Raw genomic sequence first — 20,288 nt, forward strand, 5'->3', positions numbered from 1 at the left:
CACAGGTTTAATAATCGTTTCTAACAGAAATAGGGCCTAGGATGATAATGATACATTAGAGTGACCCATTTTTGGGTCTCTGAGAAAAAAGTTTGCCCTAAAAATGTTTTAGTATAACTTGTTCACACCGGCTGATGTTGAAGGAGACACACTATATTTTGACCCTTGGATAAACCCACATATCTAAACTGTTTTAAAATTTCCAGTAATTTTCAGAATGCGTGAAAACCGCTTCTGCACTGCAGTCAAGAATTTATTCTTGCATAAAGATTGTGTTTCTCTTCCTAACACAAACTATATCAATCGCCGTTCACCAGCTGTGTGCTGTTTGCGTTGTAAAGTTAGATTGGTCACAAGAACCTTCGATCAGTATGTTTTGATTATTATTGGAATGTAATCCAAAAATGGCTTGAATTTCTTTGTAGATTTAGTGCTCTTAGTTCAAGCAAATTAAATTTTAAGTTTGCTTGTTCTGGAAGTGAACCTCACACCTTAAATACCAACATCAAATTGATCTTCCATCATCTAATGCTTCATCATCTTTGATGTATTGTGGGATAGTCATCTTTCATAAATTAGATTTGCAATACTAGGATGCAGAATAATCTTAAATTTCATTTCGATTTTAACCAGTTATTAAAATATCTATAAATTATGCCTGTTTGTTCAGTTATTTGATACTCTGTCCTCGAATTCAGTTTTAAGCCAACTTCACAGTTGTACAATGCAATCTCACAGACTGACTTTCTTTAAAGATATATTTTTTGTTGAATATGCCATTTTAATGTCAGATGAGTTATTATGGCGCTTGCGACAGTGTGCGACGCGCAACTGATCGTGCAATTTACAGTTCGCATGCGGATCATACAAGAAAACTTCTGCAGGCCGTTGAACATGCAACGCGGGGCTGTTTCTAACTTGCGCAACGCACACTGCTGCATCGGCTGTTTAGAAAGCTTCCTATTCACTTTGATGAATGATGCAAACTAGACAACCGGTATAAAGTCATCCGAGAAAGTTCTCGCCCATGATCCACTAACCGATCCGGCTGCAAACCCATGCCAATAAAGCAGCCCGTCTTATCTGCCTGGTCATTGACTCTTCGTGTTGCTTTATCCTCTTAATTGTTAGTTATTCATTAACAAGTGATCCATGTGTAGTAATGTATACACAATATTTATTTGATTATGGCATTTAATTTGATAATACACAATCTTCAAATTGGAAACGTGATTGGTTTGGACAATTCTTTGTTAATTAATTTTCTACAAACACTGTTAGTAAAGAAAATCCTCTTAGGAATATCAATAATTCAATTATTTATATTGGTCAATCAATTTTATTACATAGTAAAAATTAATTGTTTCTACCACTGCAGTACATTAAATATTTAATTTTAATCTCCAGTTGGCCTGAATTTTATTCTTATTTTTGAAATAAATTTATTACTTCTTTTTATATATGTTTTTAAAACTAAAGAACATAAATTGTAAAACATGTTTGCAACCTGTAGTGTAGGGAAAAGTGGCTAAGACCAGATCTAAGTAATACTATGTCTACAGCTACTGCAGTAGTAACTACATTTTTTAATAGTGTGTAATGTTTTTCAGGTAGTCACAGCAATCACAGTGTATTACCTGACAATTGACTTACTAAAAAACAGATTAAATAGTTTGTAGTTACTGCAGTAACTGCAGTAGAATTATTGTCCATCTACAACTATAAATTTAAAGTACAGTAATCAGTATATCAAACAATTTGTTGCAAAATGTCTTATTATTTATTTAAAACATCACTATTATTATTTTTTTAAATGTCATTGATTTTACAAAAGGAATTTCTTATCTAAATAGTTTGAACATGTTAATTTCTTTCTTGATCACATTTCGTTTATGTAATCTGTGAGCTTTATAACAATAAATGCAGTCATTAATTATAATGATAGCTTATATCATGTATCAGTAGCTATATATACATTCTCAGCAACATGAGCTCGCTGTAGGGTGCCATTCTCAATTGGTGGTATCAGAGATAATGATCTTGTTTAAAATGGTGGAAGATAAATTTATCACATAATCAGCTACGTTACTCAATCTTTAGAACATAAAGAAACGCAAGACAATTTTCTCACACTTTTATTAGAATTAATTTACATTTTGTTATGTTAACACATGCATTTGTTTTGGTTTTTTTTTTTTATGATGAAAATATTTTGTATTCATTAAAAGGAGATAATATTTATATTCATTGAATGGTGAGAATATTTTGTGTATATTGAATGTTTTATATTCGTAAAATGGTGAGAATATTTTTGAAAGCCAGTCAATCTTTAACTCAACTTAAATCAACTCTTTCATATTCACCCCAGAAAATGGTGAGAATATTTTGTATATTTGTTGAAAGCCAGACTGAACAGTCAATTTGTAACTCTTTTTTTTTTTTTGAATGGTGAAAATATTTTGTGTTCATCATTAAAATGTGAGAATATTTTGTATTCATTGAATGGTGAGAATATTTTGTATTCGTTGAAAGCCAGACTGTACAGTCAATCTATATTTATTTATTTTTTTTAATGGTGAAAATAATTTGTGTTCCTTAAAAGTGAGAATATTATGTATTCATTGAATGTTTTTGTATTCATAAAATGTTGAGAATATTATATTATTATTATACAGTCAATCTTTATTATAATTTTTTTTTTTTTTTTATGGTAAAAATAATTTGTGTTCCTTAAAAGGTGAGAATAGTTTGCATTTATTAAATGTTTTGTATTCGTAAAATGGTGAGAATATTTTGTATATTCATTGAAAGCCAGACTGAACAGTCAATCTTTAACTCATGAAAATATTCACCCTATTCAACTCTTAAACATGCACGCGATAACTTTGGATAAATAGTGTATTCAATCACTATAGTGAATTGTAATTACATTGTCCAATTGCATTCAATGAGTAATAAAGAAGTTGTGGCTTTTCAATGATTCATGAAGTATCGCTGTGCAATCACTCTATTATCTTATTTAAAATTCAGAATTTTAGATACGAAAACAGCATAAATTGTCTTAATCATAATACATAGGTAGTTTTCCTTAATTGTTATGTGAATTAATGCTGTTTACTTTATAAGAAACCATCCCTGGTGTAAAAGAGCATTATACTTGGTGATGGCACTTAAATGTAAATGTGATGTGCCCAAATATGGTAGTGATATACCCAAATATGGTAGTGGTATGACATCATCACGTCCATGGGCACATTTTTTTGTCACATAAAGTCTGATAGTGTAGACAGAGTTTACAAAGCTATAAAGAAGATGTTTTACGTGACAAAATAATGCAGTTATTATTTTATTTGACCTTTAACATGTTTATGTAATGATTTTGCAAACTTTTTTTGGAATCGCCTTGTTAATTTTAATGGCCTCATAAACTTCTACTTTGAAACAAACTAAATTCATACGTTAGTACAGTACATACAAAAAGTAGTTACTGCAGTAACTGCAGTAGAATAATTTTGACATTATCCCTTAGTTTGATAATGGCAGTAAAGGCCAATTTACACAGATGAGCGGTAGCGGTAAGCGGAAAAGCGCGTAGCTTGTCTGACATGAATATGTTTCTATGTTGAGCGGATTTGTATAAGAAATAAGAAAGAAATATTTCTTTATTTTTTTTTCCTTTTCAGAGACTTTATTCAATAATATTTTCTATTAATACATATTTTTAATTTAATGCTTATACAACATAAGAAATATTAACCTGGTTTTATATTTTGTTTTCCATTTACTGTTACCGCTTGTTTGTGTAAATTGGCCTAAATACAAGATAAATCAATTTTAAAACATTTAGTACATTAATTAATCCATTTGCCTGTTTCTTTATCAATTTCTTAACAACAGTATCTTATATGCTGATATCGTTGGTTTCACCGGCCTTGCAAGTGAGTGCTCTCCACCAGAACTTGTGAAGACTCTCAACGAACTCTTTGGTCGATTTGATAGGTTGGCCGAGGTAAGTTGTAGAAAACAAAAGCTTTACATTAAATATGCAATTAGATTAGTGCTTCAGCGGATTAAAATCAATTTATAATAAAGAATATTAGGAATCCTTACTATATATTCTGCTCATGTACTAATTGATCTATAAATGCACAAATCGTTAATAATGCCTTGCGTCCCATACAAATTGCTCTGTACTTTGAAGCAAGTATTATACCACTTAATAACTGCAGTATTTACTTAACAACTTACATAGATAATGCTCAGTGAATGTATTGCACTTAATTTTAAGAACAAAGCCGTATCCAATCACAAGTGTAATACATTTACAAGGCAAATACGATTGCACTTAATGCTTCAACATGTATTGAATTAGTGTATGTCAATATTGAACCTGGAGTAGATACAATGTTTTAATCTGAACAATATTTATAATTTTTAAACAAAATTGTAATTGTATAACAAAAGGTAGATTTGGTTTTTGAGTTTTACTGTTTTTGCTAAATAACTTTGAAAAAGCGAAATAACGTTTGTATACAACCACATTTCTTCCATTAAGTCTGTGCTCTTTATTTAGGTCGTTTATGGAACATTTTAACACTAAACAAAATGCAATGTGATCATACTTCTGAAATGTTCAGAATTATAGTTGATTCAATCAATTAAATAACTGTTATTTTGTGTTGCAACTAAAAGTTGCACAGGGATAACCAGTTAAACATACAATCGATTGGGTGTTTTTAACATTTTTAGAAGACCATTTATTGAAAATTTACTATATTTAAGTATAAATTTAATATTCACACAGTTAGTAACCACAGGCCTTGTCTTTTAAGGCGAGTGAGTGCGATCACTCACCTAACACACTCCTAAACTGCCCTTGAAGAGTGCAATTTACAACACGCTTAAATTTGGTAAACTTCTACACACCAAAATACAAACAGCACCTCTGAATGTATTGAGGAGTGCAATTTGTAGCACACCTATGATTTTCAAAAGACCAGTTATTTTTTTCTTAATTCATCTATATATCAAAGAATACCGTTAACTTTAAACCATGCCTTGAATTTAATCCGTAATTATTTTTGTCCATTATTTAATTAAATGGATAATTAGTATTCATCTTATTACCTTGACGCTTTATTGAAGTGCTTAATTAAATATTAGTATCTCGTTATTATCAATGACCCTGTATTAGTTATAGCCTGAACATATTCGTAATTAACATTAATTAAAAAATCATGTTTACGTGTGATGGAATTTGAAGACAAGAGATGTTGAATCGTCTAAAATAATGGTAATTGGCCGTATGTAGAAATCATTGAGATTACACAAACCCCAGTCTTTTTTTGTTTACTGTACTAAGTTTCAGTAAACTATAGTAGTTTTCATGAATTTGTATATTTTTATTTATTTTTCATATTACTGTAGGAGAATAATTGTATGCGTATTAAGATCCTTGGTGACTGCTACTATTGTGTTTCTGGTTTACCAATCTCAAGACCGAATCATGCTATCAACTGTGTTGAGATGGGATTGGCAATGTGTGATGCAATATTGTAAGTACTAAAAGAAAGTGAATAAGTATGCTAAATTCCCAGGGACCGGACCTGAATGCAATGCCCAGGGACATTAATATAAATGCCCAGGGACCTGAATACAAATGCACAGGGAGCTGAATTTTAATGCCCAGGAACCTGGGTGCAAATGCCCAGGGACCTGAAATCAAAAGCCCAGGGACCTAAATGCCAATGCCCAGAGACCTATATACCAATTCCCAGGGACTTAAATTCAAATGCCCAGGGACTTGAATCCATATGCCAAGGGACCTAAAATAAGGAACACTCCTATTAAGGGACACTGTATTGGGTCAAAAACGTTCCCTCTATTGTCAATCAAAGAAAAAAATATAAACAGGGAATATATACCAGGCATATAAAAACTTCTATTTCATAATTTGGAATGAAAATACAGAATAGAAAATAAAATAGAAATTTATTATTTAACAAAATCTATAATATTTTGAAATAACAACATAGGAATGTACACAAGTGACATGAATTATCCTGCTGGAATACTAGATGACATCATGTAATGAAAATATGCGTGGAGGCGATGGTATTTCTATTGCTCTCATCATGGTGCTTAACACATTCTACAACTTTCTCGATAATTTTCTTGACATCGTAACATTAATGTCATGTCTACCCGTGTTGATACGTCCTGTGGGAGTCCATCTCACAGTTTGATGTGAATAGATCGTGCCAATAGATTAGCTATCAATGTTCTAGCGCTAACAAGTTCAAATGCCTATATGTTGAAAGCTGTGGTGAGGGTTCATTTTGATCTTTTATGAGAAAAGAATGCATAGTAGATATTGAGAAGTTGTTTCTACATACTAGGAAAGATTTAACAGGTGAGGGAGGATATTCCATTCATACACTCCCTGTAATTTGGAATTATATTTAGCCTGCCATAATATAAACAAATTTCAATGAAATTTACACACAATGTATTCACTTTTCATTTATTGGTAAAATATGAAAATCATCGATTATCACAGATGTGTAGCCATTGGCCATGTTTCCGCTGCCAAAACAAAATTATCGGTTAATTTTTTATACCAATAAGTGTGCATGATCAGTCTTAACAAACAACCAGATCACAATGCAACAATTTGTCCTTTAGAAGTTAAAAATTATCGCATTTATCCGATAATTATCCGATTTGAATGAGATAATTATTGGTTTATTTTTCTCGAGTGGGATCAGTTAAACCCTGTTCCACAGGCAGTATATCGGTTAATTTTTATCGGTTAATTTTTGGCTGTGGAGACGCAGTTATTGAAACCTGGCGTCATTAGAGAGTAATGTCTGTCTATCAATGATTGTGTTAAGAAAATTATTCATACTTAATAACATAGATCACATTCACTTTTAATCTTTTTGCAGGAATGTGCGAAAGGCTACCGGTGTTGACGTAAACATGAGAGTTGGTGTGCACACGGGCAATGTACTATGCGGCGTTCTTGGACTACGGAAATGGCAGTACGATGTTTGGTCACATGATGTAAGTTTAGCCAATCACATGGAGAGTGGCGGTTTACCAGGGTAGGTTTTTTTTTAAAGTGTTAATCATTTTCATTTTAGTTTTTGACGTATGGAACACCAAGATAACCAAGAGAGATCAGAAATAATTATTTTTTTAAACAAAAACAAATATGATTATTATAAATATAAGTATGTAAAATGTAAGCTCATTGTTCCTTGATTTTTTTTTTATCATCAGAAAACAGCAAATCGAATAGAAGTGATTCATATATTTCAGATGTATGTCTAGTTCAATTGTCTACAGTAAACTGTGTCTATAACACCTCTCTCTCTTATTTGTACTCTTTCTTAGAAAAGTACATATTACTATGGCGACCCTGGAACACCTGAACGGGAAGTTCGAAGTGGAAGAGGGCAACGGCCAGGAAAGGAGTCAATATCTGAAAGAAAACGACATACACACGTTCTTTATTATTGCGCCTAAAGTAAGTTCGTTGACCTGTCTTTTTTCAATGGCTTGAAGATATTTTGTTGCTATTTTGAAGATGGAATGTGTATTTAGATAGGAAAGCTGCAGATATGCATACATGCATGTTTTAGATAGGGACATGTGTGAAAACTGTATAAAGTAAAAGTACAATTTTTTAATTTATTTTTTTTTATTTCATACACATCCAACGGTGAGCACAAACTCGCCAATTACAGTATAAATCAACTATTTTATAGTTTATCGTGCTTATAAACAAGTCTCATTTGAAGCTTAGGGAATGGAGTTGAAAGAGTCGCTGTATTACAACTCTGGCAGTAAGTCAGGATTGAACCCTGGACCTTTGGATTGGAAGGCAAGCATGTTAACCACCAAGCTACAGCTTTATACCATTATCATGATATATTTCATTGAAATTGTTTATTTTTTGTTTCACATTTATTATTATTTCATTTTGTTTACACCTATGGGTAAGAGGCATGCTCACCTGAGAGTACCCATCATTATTTTTTATTATTAAATGTCACTGATACATCTCACCGAAATTTTAACATTTCATCATCAAAAAAATGATATTTTACACCTATTTAGACTCAAAGATAATATAATTTTCTTTCATTGTCTTTGTTCTACTTCAAATGAACTTCCAAGAAAAGGGAAAATCCCCACATTTGTTCAGATTAATGGGATTATTAAGTTTGATAACCCCTAAATGAATCAATAGTGGAAAGAAATCCTGTCAGCATTACTGCTATTAAATAAACAATTATGAGAAAAGGATGAGAAAACATCACAATAAAATATCACTACAAACTCTGATTTAGAAGTCTTTTAAGCTTCTGATTGTAAAGCTCTGTCTACACTATCAAACTAGTTTGACAAAAAAAGTGTGATGTGCCAAAGTATGGTAGTGATATGACCAAATATGGTAGTGATATGACCAAATGTGGTAGTGATATGACATCATCATGACCATATATAGGCACATCACATAAAGTTTGATAGTGTAGACAGAGCTTTAGATAGTGTTCAGTTGATAATTTAGTAAAATCGGGTTTTTTTTCTTTCCTGTTAGTTACATCAGACAATAAGTATATGTCTTTCTCAATTCAACACATTTCCAAATGTATACATTTCTCTATGCCTGAATTTATATAGCTTACAGAATAAATGAATATCAAATTCCTTTTAGGTAATAAACCACAATTTGTATGCAGTATACAATTTTATTTTTGTCTGTTAATCTGTTGGGTGATGTAGTCTACCTTAAACTTTTGTTTGTTCTTTTTAATACCTTGTTGATGTGTTTTAGAAATTTCTGTAATTTATATGCTGGGAACGTAGGCAAATAAATAAATGAAAAGAAAATAAATTAAACAAGAATTTAAGGCAAGAACTTTTTAGAAAAATTTCTTTTAACAAAAACAAAAACTCCAAAAAATAATTTAATATATGTTTTCAAATGTTGCTGCCTTCCAATCCCAAGATCCGGTGTTCAATCCTGATTGGTGTAAATGTTGTAACGCATGACTCGTTGTACTCAACTCACTAGCCTCAAATGATTTTCATTACTACTTAACTACTGAAAACGGTCTGACCGGATTTTAAAGTAAATTTTTGACAAATTCTGTATCAAGATTTCTGTTGCACATTTTTAATTTAACCGAATATCAAATCTGTGATTGGTGAGCTTTATAAAAATTGTGTCTGAGATTCCATCTTGGCTGCTTCTCTTCTTTCTTTAACCCTTTGAACTTTTTGTCTTCGGTTACAATTAAAGCCGTTTAAATTCGGTGTGTCTTTATAATTGGAGTAGTTAACCAATTATTGGCAAACATATCATAACAATCTCATTTTTAGCTTATTATATAATGAGGCTATCACATACACGCCCACACACATCTTTAGTATTTACGACTGTCAAAATTCATTCAATACCTTATAAACAATATTTCTTTATTCTTTATAATATAATAACTGCATTTTAAAACTTAAGTTTTGTGCCATAATGTGTGTGTTCATTCTACATATTAATTTTTGTTATCTGTTTTTTTATTGTACTAATATTTGTCAATCTTTAAGAAGAATTTCTATTGTTATTTTATTATGATAATGGACAAATAAAGCATTTCAGTATTCAGTAATAATTGCAATTTTAACAACAAAGTTAATTTAAACTTAAATAATAGCAATAATTATTATTATTCATTTTTATCATCACTATAGTGGCGCTGTAGCTTGGCAGTTAAAATACTTGCCTGTTAACCCAAGGTATTAGATTCACATCTCATTTAGTTTCCCCTTCGGTTCATTCAATCTTACATATTTAAAAAAAAGGTACAATAAAACAATATACTGAATGAACTGGATAACCCAAGAAAAATGGTAATAAAAAAAATTAACTCATACCAGAAAAAAAACACTTTCTCCCATGCCAGAGTTTTCTTTAAATACTGTATCTTTAAAATGACTACTTAAACTTCATGAAAAGTAGGCTATCTATGAACATATTTTTATAATTGAAGGACATAGTAAGTGAATCTGAACAACTTTGTTAGTAATGATTGTGCAGGACTAATTGTCATAACGTTGTTGACAATTATACCGCTTTGATAGTTTAGCTTTAAATTTTAGCTGCTGGAACCTATAGCTAATTTATAACTAGACAATTGGACACAAGGGAAGCAACCCATTTTTACTTGGCATATAATAGCATGTTTGTGCATTACTAAACCGATCAATGTATTGATGAGTATCATAACATTTCATAAACCTATATGTGTTTATTTTTGTAAATAAATACAATAGGACACCTCTTTGGTACATCCCTTTTCAGGAGGTAACATGCCTGCCTTCCAATCCCATGACCTAGTGCCAGGGTTCAATCCTGACCTAGAGCCAGGGTTGTAACTCACAACTCTTTCAACTCCACTCCCTAAGCCTCAATTGATACAATAAATTATGAAATAGTTTATCGACCCTGTAAAAAACGATGGGCTATATTTATCTTAACATTACTGCCAACCCCTATCCAGGAACACACCTATCCATGGACACCTCTATCCAGGGGCACCTCTATCCAGGGGCACCTCTATCCATGGACACCTCTATCCAGGGACACCTCTATCCAGGGACACCTCTATCCAGGGACACCTCTATCCAGGGGCACCTTTATCCAGGGACACCTTTATCCAGGAACACCTCTATCCAGGGACACCCCTCCCCTGGTGATACTCAGTCTTTTGTATTCTGTATTGGTCTCCCTAAGTAAGGGTTTTTCTACTGTATTTTGAAATTATAAGAAGCCATTTTGATTGTTCATATAATTGGCACTTTAACACTAATATTTAGACGTGTGCAGAAATACGAAGAAGGCATAAATGACAATTATTTTTCATTACAGACAGAATCTTAAATTTCGCGATAATAATTGAGATTTAGGTCTCTTTCACACAGCTGCTATTGTAGACATCATCAATCTTGTCAAGTGAATTTAATAGTTGGCAGTCAAGATGAGACTTCCTATCTCATTGTAATACACATAATGTCAACTAAAGTAAAGTCGGTGAATCTTGCTTTGGGCATAATAGGTTCTGTTATACTCTTTGTGCTGCACACGGCGGCAAGTAAAAGCAATAGAATTTGAACTGAAAACTTGTCTTTGTAGAGCAAGCGTATTTTGATTTATATTCTTTGTTGTGTAGAGTAATTTTTTTTCTCACCCAGAGTTTATTTTAAGTCTTCGAAGCCAACCAATCAATTTAATATAAATCTTAAAATTATAGAATGATTTGAGCATACCAACTCATGTTCAATCTTAAGAAGAACAAGCTTATCATTTTAAGCACTATAGTCAGAAAATTGTGAAATTTACAAATACTTTTTGATATTTTTTAGAAAGATTTTAACAAAAAATATTTAGGTTTCACTAATCGTTATCCCTTTTTTTAAACAGAATGTATGATATATTATTAAACGTCGGTTGTAGACTGAAATTAGTAAAAAGATAAATATTTTTGGCACTTATGGCGTTTCATATGTATATACTTGAGCTCACAACATAAAAAAGACAATAACTACAGATTTCGTGCAAGTCTATATTATACTGTATATTTAAATTAAAATAATTTTCAAACTATTAATGATTATGATTAATGAGTAAAGCCTTGTCTACACTATCAAATTTTATGTAATAAAAAAATGTGCCCATATATGGACATGATGATGTCATATTTCGGCATATCACTACCATATTTGGGTACATCACACTTTTCAAAACTAGTTTTATAGTGTAGACAGAGCTTACAGTGTACTTCTTTCCACAGTTTCATTTCCATTTTTGTTCGTTTAGAGCAGGATAGTTTGTTAATGTGTCTATATCCTTGTAAATCTTTCTATATTTATTTAAATTGTGCACAGAAGTTAAATTAATTTTGTGTTTTGTATTAGTTAATGTTTGGATATTACAATTTTGTATTGCCGCAACATCCTAGCGTTTAGTTGTAAACAATTCAAGAGTGTCTCATTCATCAACATGATCTTTCCTCAAGAGGCCTACTTGTAAAGTACAGTGTGTTTTTATACAATAGATTCGTAAATCTCATTTTAACAATCTCTATCACTGTGCGATGAGTGTCTTGTTGATGAATACAGATGTTGAAAAAAAATATGATTTCCAAAACTCATCACTAACAACGTCATAAAAGTTATCAAGTTGATAAATTATGCTTTTTCTTTCTTTAGTATCATAAGTATGTTGTTTTCATAATCAAGTTGATTATCATAAAAGTTATCAAGTTGATAAATTATCCTTTTTTCTCTTTAGTATCATTAAGTTATCATAATCAAGTTGATTGTCATAAAAGTTGATACACAATGTGTTTTTCAAGTTGACACATGCTTTTTTATTATCAAAAAGTTATCAAATTGATATACTATTTCTATTATCTTAAAACTTACCTTGACATACTATGTGTTTTTCTTTATTATCAAAAAGTTATCAATTACTGTATATGTTTTATTATAAAAGTCATCAAGTTGATATGTGTTTTTATTTTAGTCATCAAAGAATGAAATGCTACACCCTGAGGATAACGAGAAGGAAACAAATCGTATCAGAGCTTCCAAAAAGATGGCGCGATATCTTGAAACGTGGGGAGCTGATAAGCCATTCGCAAATTTAGCCTTTCTTCCTGTTACCCGGACTGTCGGTTTGTCTGTAAGTACACATCTTGAAGTAGAGAAATAATAATATATGTGATACAATACATGACTATTCTTAAGCTCTGTCCACACTATCAAACTTTATGTTACAAAAATATACATGATGATGTCATATCACTACCATATTTTGCCATTTCACTACCATATTTGGGCACATTACATTTTTTGTCTAACTAGTTTGACAGAGCTTAATAGACCACATGACCTACATCTGTGATAAGAGTCACATACAGATAGATTCTAGGAATTTAATAGTTACAATTAGTGCAATTGTTTGAGTAATTAGCGTTCTGGAGACACATTTCTTACAATCAGAATTTACTCAAATAGTTTGACGTCTTGATTTGAAAGAATAATTATCATGTATGTGACATTATTAAGGAACAGTTGTTGTCAAAACCATTATCATTCTGTTTTTGTCACATATTATTTTTAAATGACAATGTTTACAAAGTTTATTGACTTTGGGAAGACGATTACTATTATTACTGAAGGAATACTCTAAAATAGTATCGGTCCAACTTAAGCTTGGTTCCCATTAGAAGACAATGCATGGACTTAAGCACAACCCATTGAGTTGACCAATCACAAGCGATAGTTAGAATAATTCATCGCATGTTATTGTTCAAATTGCCTATGTTCCGCCTTACGTCCTTGCATTGCATCCTAGTGACTTAAAATCCCAAGATTGGTTCCCATTAGGACACAATGCATGGACATAAGCAAAACCCATCAAGTTGACCAATCACAAGCGATAGTTCACATAATCCATTGCATGTGATTGGTCAAATTGCTTATGTTGCGCTTAAGTCCTTGATTTAAAATCCCAAGATTTAATGGTTTTCCTTTAACAGTAGAACCCTTATTAAAGAGAACATTTTTGGAAAAAAAAAATTGCCCCCTTTTGTTCATTTCATAGGAAAGAATCCCTTTACAGTATTTAACTGGTTTATAATACTGCTATATTTAAAGTTAAAGGATTATTCTGTTTGTGATTTAAAAAGCATGAAGCATAGAATATATGTTTTATGTATGTTTTTATTAAGATATTGTTATATCCAACGGATGGAAAAGGGATGAAGAGAGACAGATTATGAATATAAGACAGCATTTATTGATCCATATATTTGTATTCATCTTAGATTTGTGTAATATAATCTGGTGCCGTTCGAGTTACACTTCCATCTGTCATTTGCAATCATATTTATGAGAATCAAATGCTGAAAATTATATATATTAAGTATTATATAATAACTTAACATGCACAGCCATACTTTTTTGTTTTATTCCTCAGGGCATATTTGCTATCAACACCTGCCTATTCCCATTATCAATAATGGAACACAATGCCAAGTAAGTATCGGTACTTAGATATTCCGGAATTTTTGTATATATATATATATTTTAAAAAGATGTGTAATACTTATTTTGTGCTCATTGATATTATTTTTAATATATGTTTTAAAATGTACAATTTATTTGTCATAGAAGGAGAGAAGATCAACTTCAACTTTTATTGTCAATAACATAAACAATTATTATACATATTGACAAACAAAAAGATAAAATATTCTATTTTTAAATCAAGAATTGTAGAGTTGTTGACATTATTGAAAGTAGCAGTAAACACAAAAAAAAACAAAAACAAAAAAAGAAAAAAAATTTAAATATTTATAAAAACTAGATATTGTTTATTGTGATAAATCATTTTCTTTCTTTTTTCTCAGAATTCATTGCCATTCTATGATATAAAGTTGGCCTATATTAGAATATAATGCATCGGTTTTTTTCACCGCTACTCTGTCACGCAGTAGAGTAACAGATGAGTTTTTTTTCTTTCAGAATTCATCGCCATTCTATCATGTTTGACAGACGTGTAAATGAGAGGATGTATGAAGCTATCGACGGCATTAATTCTGAAAAGTAAAGGATTTATATTTTATTTTATAACGCGATATTTTGTAAATATCAGAGTGCTTGGTCGATTTAGACATTTTCTATAACATTCTCATCTCCTATGAGTCATGTCATATTCTTTGCAGCCATTTTCTATCCATGATGATAATGCTAACCTTCCTTAAGCCTTGTCTACACTACCAAACATTATGTGACAAAGGAATGTGATGTGCCCATATTTATAAGCATATATCACTACCATATATGGGCACATCATACTTTTTTTGTCAAACTAGTTTGATAGTGTAGACAGAGCTATAGTCTTGAATCTAACCCTAGCCTTCAGCACAAAACCTTGATGGTATGAACACCACACTAGTGATCTGGAGGGCATGGGTTTGATTCACCTGACCAATTAATGTGAAATAAGTATGGCAAGGCAAAGTAACCTACTTTTTTCAAAGGATGTATGACATGTAGGTTTTATAAATAAACACACATGGGCAAATAATGCACATTGGACATACAGACTTTATCTACCACCAGAACCATGGGGAGAGTCGGCTGCGAAAACATGTCAATGAAGCAGCCATGGACTCAACGTAGCTCCTATCTTCGGCCTTGACTCGCTGACTTTATATATCTGTAATATAATCATTATTCTCACCATCATGCTACTAAAATACTTCGGCAACAATTTTTGTTGTACACATGCATTACTGCATTCATTGCTATGTACGTTTTGAAATTTTAAATGCGATAAAAAATGATTATATTAATTGCTGCATTTTCACATTTGTGTCTTGTAATTTGTCTGCTGTTTGTTTATATATAACATTAAGATTATAGCTATTTATAACTTTAACATTAAGTGTCCTATTTCTCTTGACGTGATGTCGATGTTATGTGTGAAACAAGGACATTCAGATGACATTTAACCAATATGTTTTCAAAGACAATAAAAAATAACTGTTAAAGTGTAAATTGGAAACTATGTCACTAATATGAAGTGCACTGTTAAATGTCACCTTTCAGCTTGTGTGAAGTTGATACTGTAATACATATAATATGTTTTAAACCCTGATTTACTATGATTTATCAGGACAAAATTGTTTTAGGGTCACAAAATTCTGTGCCAATTACAAAAAGGTCTGATAAATATGACATATCAATATACTTTCACATATTTATATGAATGAATATTATTTTTATTGCTAAAAACATATTTTGAACAGACTAGCAATGCTCCTTCAATAAATAATATCGACCTTTCATTCTCACGACATGCTGTGCATGAAGCTGTAGATTGGTGGTTAACATGCTTGCCTGTCAATCCCAAGGTCCAGGGTTCAATCCTGACCTAATAGTTCCAGGGTTGTAACTCAGTACTCTTTCAACTCCAATTCCTAAGCCTCAAATGAGACTTTATAAAATAGTTTATCCATCCTGTAATTGGCAAGTTACTCACTGTTGAATGTGTATGAAATTTTTTAAAAATACGTACCTACTGTAGAGTCAAAAGTTCATTCTATTCATACTCTTAAGTGGTGCGTTGTAAAAATGACTAACAGTGAAGATGATACAATTCAAAAGGCTTGAACTAGAACCTTCTGTGTGTTGTACAGGCACCTTAACATATAGACCATAATTGAATATTCTAAATATTACTATGAACCTGGTAGTTATTTTAATTATTTCAGTCGGTTATGCATGAACTCAGATGATTTAGAATTCGGTACCATGATATTCAAAGTGGACAACTGGGAAAAAAGGGTGAGAAAAACAAATTAAATTTATATATATTCTAGAGTTAAGCTCTGTCTACACTATCAAATTTTATGTGACAAAAAATGTGATGTCATATCACTACTATATTTGGGTATTTCACTACCATATTTGGGCACATCACACTTTTTTTGTCAAACTAGTTTGATAGTGTAGACAGAGATTTATGTATGCCACTTCTAACCAGATTCTCCATGCTTGAACTGAAAATATTACAAGAAATGCAGAGTCATAAATTTGAAATATCTCAATTATTATTTTTAAAAACCGGTTAAATTTCACAATGTTGTCTTAATTACCTATTTATCAAATTTTAATTGGTTGACACGTTTAAGAATGCCATCTCAAATGCAATTAAAAAAGTATTTAACACTGATCTAAAAAATGCTATAAATTATTTCTGTGTTATTAGATCTTTTATGTAACAAATGTGCAATTAAGTTTAACATTCTTTGTCTAATACTGCAAAACTATTATTATACTGTAGTAAAACTACATTTTGTTTAATCTTTAACCTTTCCAGTAATTATTTAGAAATTTTGTTTATACATGCAGTTTATTGCTGGCAACTGCCTCTAAATTGTTTTACTCATTCAAACATCTACCAAATACAAAAAAATAGATACGTTTAAAAGGCAAGGAAAGACTCAAAACAGGGAAAAAAAAACAGAATAGTTACTACAATTACAGCATCTACAGAAAATTAACCAACTGGAAAAAAAAGTATCATTATAATTAAATTTCCTCTTAAAAGTAAACAATACGTTATTGCAATAAAATAAATGTACTTACTGCAGTAACTGCAGTAGAATAATTGTTTTGTTTTCATTACAGTATAGCGAGCTGGCAGACCCATCTTTCAAGTACTACATAGGAACATCATTCTTTATTTTTATATGTATCGCAGCTGGCCAGTTTCTGACGATGCGCAAGACGCCTCTGCTCTACATCTCTTTCACGGTTGGCTGCCTCCTTCTTCTCTGTGTTCTTATTGTTGGTATGGCTGATCAACTTCTAGTAAGCTATCATTTGTGGGTTTTAATTATCTAAATAAATCATTTGATTCCCCTCTATAATATTTCTGTCCACTCTTGCAGTTATTACCTGTACTATACACGTTATTAATTAAATATTATGAATAAAGTAAAGTTCACAAGAAACCTTAGATATAAGCCTTTGCACAAATTATACATTCAAAAACAGGGGCAGATCCAAGGGAGTGGAACTAGGGGATGTACTACCCCTTTTAACAAAAGTGAGATTATTTTGTATATTATATGTAAAAAAATCACCCCTGATTAACAATCTTTATTGTTCCTGCCTGTTTAAGCTATGGACTTGACTAATTTATTTGTTTTTATCGTATACACTAGTAGATTATACACTATAGTCTAAGAATAAAAAGATCTGGATCTGGATCTTTATACTCCAATAAAGCAGGAAAACTGCATCACACTAGAGTTTTACTAAGATACTAATAATTATAATAATATTATTTATTTCGATAGTGTCACAAAAAATTGACAGCAAATTGGATAGCTCAGATGGTATCGTCTAACAGATCTCTACGCTGTGGTATTGCACTGATTACGGTCTCCATTACGCTATTAGTTGCGTTTGTGAATGTGGTAAGTAATACGCTGTGTTCTACACGGGTAACCTGATACACTCGGTTTATAACTAACTAATAATTTTCATCGGGCATGAGACGATGTCATATTTGCTCATCTGAAAGGGATGGGTTTGATTTGTTTTGTTGTGACCAAATGACTACCAGATTTTCAATTAAGTTATTGTTACTTGAGGAATAAAGTTAAATCCTGTGTTGTTTCAATAATATTCAAAGGTATTTTTAATTTGCATACTGAATGTAACCATTACATTTTAACCGAATGCTAACACACTTTCAGTTTCTGAGATCAATAAATTGTAATGATTACTGATTTACCTAAAGCACCACTGAAAGACTCGCAACCTGTCCTATACCATAAATTAAAGTGTGTTGCTACTGGGTATTAGAGGAAAACATAAGCTTTTTGGATTGTTCATGTTTTTGGGGGAAAACATCTTTAAGTGTACAATATAATTTGATGTTTTTATCTAGGTGAATGTACACATTTCAGCCTTTGGCTCCCTTCCATTGTATAATTTTAATTGTTGAATGAATGAATGGATAAATAAGTCCTTAAATCATCATCATTATGCATCAAAATGTATGTCACAGTTACATATACAACACAACGAAGACTGATCATAAATTACTCTGTTACAGAATATACAGTTCCTCATCAGCATAGTTTTTATAGTCTTTCCATATTGATCTATGGGTACTTTGGCTTTTACAATAAGGCCTAGCTTTATCTTCAGCCCATAACTCTAAGTGACAGTCTGGATATCCGTTATTGAGTAGGATCAATTCCTCTGTGAACATCATGATTTCCACAAATATATGTTTACTGCCCTCTGTCTGTTGATACATAATGCCTTGCTGTGGCTAGAGAATCAACTGAATGACAGTGAACAGTGCAGAGACTCCTTAGAATGGCTACCTTATCTGTTCAAAATATGTGATTACTGGTCTCTGTTGATAGGATTTTGAACTGTACACAAGTGCCTCCGTTGATTTTAATAGTTGAATTTATAGAGGTATTATATAACTAGAGGGAGCTCAGTAGGTGGCAGTGAAATGATGACTTCTCAAACTTGTTTTCCCTGTATCTATTTATAAAATTAATAATTTAAAATATTATGAAAGCCAAAATAATTTTTTTAAATTACTATACAGTATATAAATGTAATTGTTAATTAACTAATTGTGAAATTAGTCATTTGTTGGTAAATGTTGTGTTGATATCACAATGTCTATTGGATATCTGATAGGAGGTGCAGCCATATTAGTGAATGTTGACTCTCTAGTTCTCTATTTGTATAATACCTCTATGGTAGGAGTATTCTCTATTCTTTTAATAACCTCTATGTGTTTCACCAACAGATAGACTGTCCACCACCTGCACCCAGTAAATATCCCATCCCAGCCAATCAGCAACAAAACGCAACAGAATTGTTTGTTTACAAACATGAGATTGTGAATGATGTCATTGGAGTAAACAATTTAACCAACATACAAGCAACAGTGACAACTGGTGTCAACAAATTATCAACTACAGAATGCGAATTCCCAGCCGTGAGTGGTTTTTCTGATCAAGAAAACATAACATATCTTATTTTGTTTTCCTTCACACTATCATTTCCGAATGTATGCTTCCGCTTACGTATAAGATTTGAACACAAGAAAAGATTCCATTTTTAATTAAATTTAATTCCACCCATATATTTTTGTCAACTTTTAAACCAAACCCACTGGATCAGCATATTTACTGTAGTAGACTCAAATAAAATAAATAAAGATTTAGTACAAATCTAAATAAAATCCTTGAATAAAAAACTCATTTTAAGCCGAAAATTTGCATACATGTTTCGGTAGGCCTACCATGGTCAGTGAATTTTTATACAAAATGTACACCTAAAAAAGGCATTGGAAGCATCTTATATAAGAACACATGTTCAATTATGTAAGATGTCAATAAATTAAAAGGATTTTTCTTTATTAGATGCTTATTTAGGATTAAGAATGCCATTGTGTGCATATTATATAATTTGAACATGCCTGGATAAGAACATGCATAAAGGTGTACTTCAAATAAAACTATTAAAAATTAAATAGTGCATCATTAGAATAAATAAGATATGAATACATTTATTTATTAAACAAAAATAATAATACAATATATTAGTTGTACAATATATACAGTATAATAAGTTCTTTAATTTGATATTCATTTCAACATAAA

At 31.3% G+C, this 20,288-nt stretch overlaps 1 protein-coding gene across 1 annotated transcript in view; it reads left to right on the top strand.

The window, feature by feature from the left end:
• The window catches only part of LOC144849550 (adenylate cyclase type 2-like), a 69,110-nt gene that overhangs the window by 40,775 nt on the left and 8,047 nt on the right, over window positions 1-20,288 (top strand). The window contains exons 6-16 of the mRNA XM_078706491.1: window positions 3,898-4,009; window positions 5,428-5,555; window positions 6,948-7,106; window positions 7,399-7,531; window positions 12,593-12,751; window positions 14,051-14,109; window positions 14,599-14,679; window positions 16,353-16,425; window positions 17,272-17,454; window positions 17,946-18,065; window positions 19,430-19,621. Coding sequence (XP_078562617.1) covers window positions 3,898-4,009; window positions 5,428-5,555; window positions 6,948-7,106; window positions 7,399-7,531; window positions 12,593-12,751; window positions 14,051-14,109; window positions 14,599-14,679; window positions 16,353-16,425; window positions 17,272-17,454; window positions 17,946-18,065; window positions 19,430-19,621 — 1,399 coding nt within the window. The remainder of the gene's footprint in view (window positions 1-3,897; window positions 4,010-5,427; window positions 5,556-6,947; window positions 7,107-7,398; window positions 7,532-12,592; window positions 12,752-14,050; window positions 14,110-14,598; window positions 14,680-16,352; window positions 16,426-17,271; window positions 17,455-17,945; window positions 18,066-19,429; window positions 19,622-20,288) is intronic.

This window comes from Antedon bifida, chromosome 8 (genome assembly GCF_963402885.1).
Source record: "Antedon bifida chromosome 8, ecAntBifi1.1, whole genome shotgun sequence".
NCBI classification, from domain to species: Eukaryota; Metazoa; Echinodermata; class Crinoidea; order Comatulida; family Antedonidae; genus Antedon; species Antedon bifida.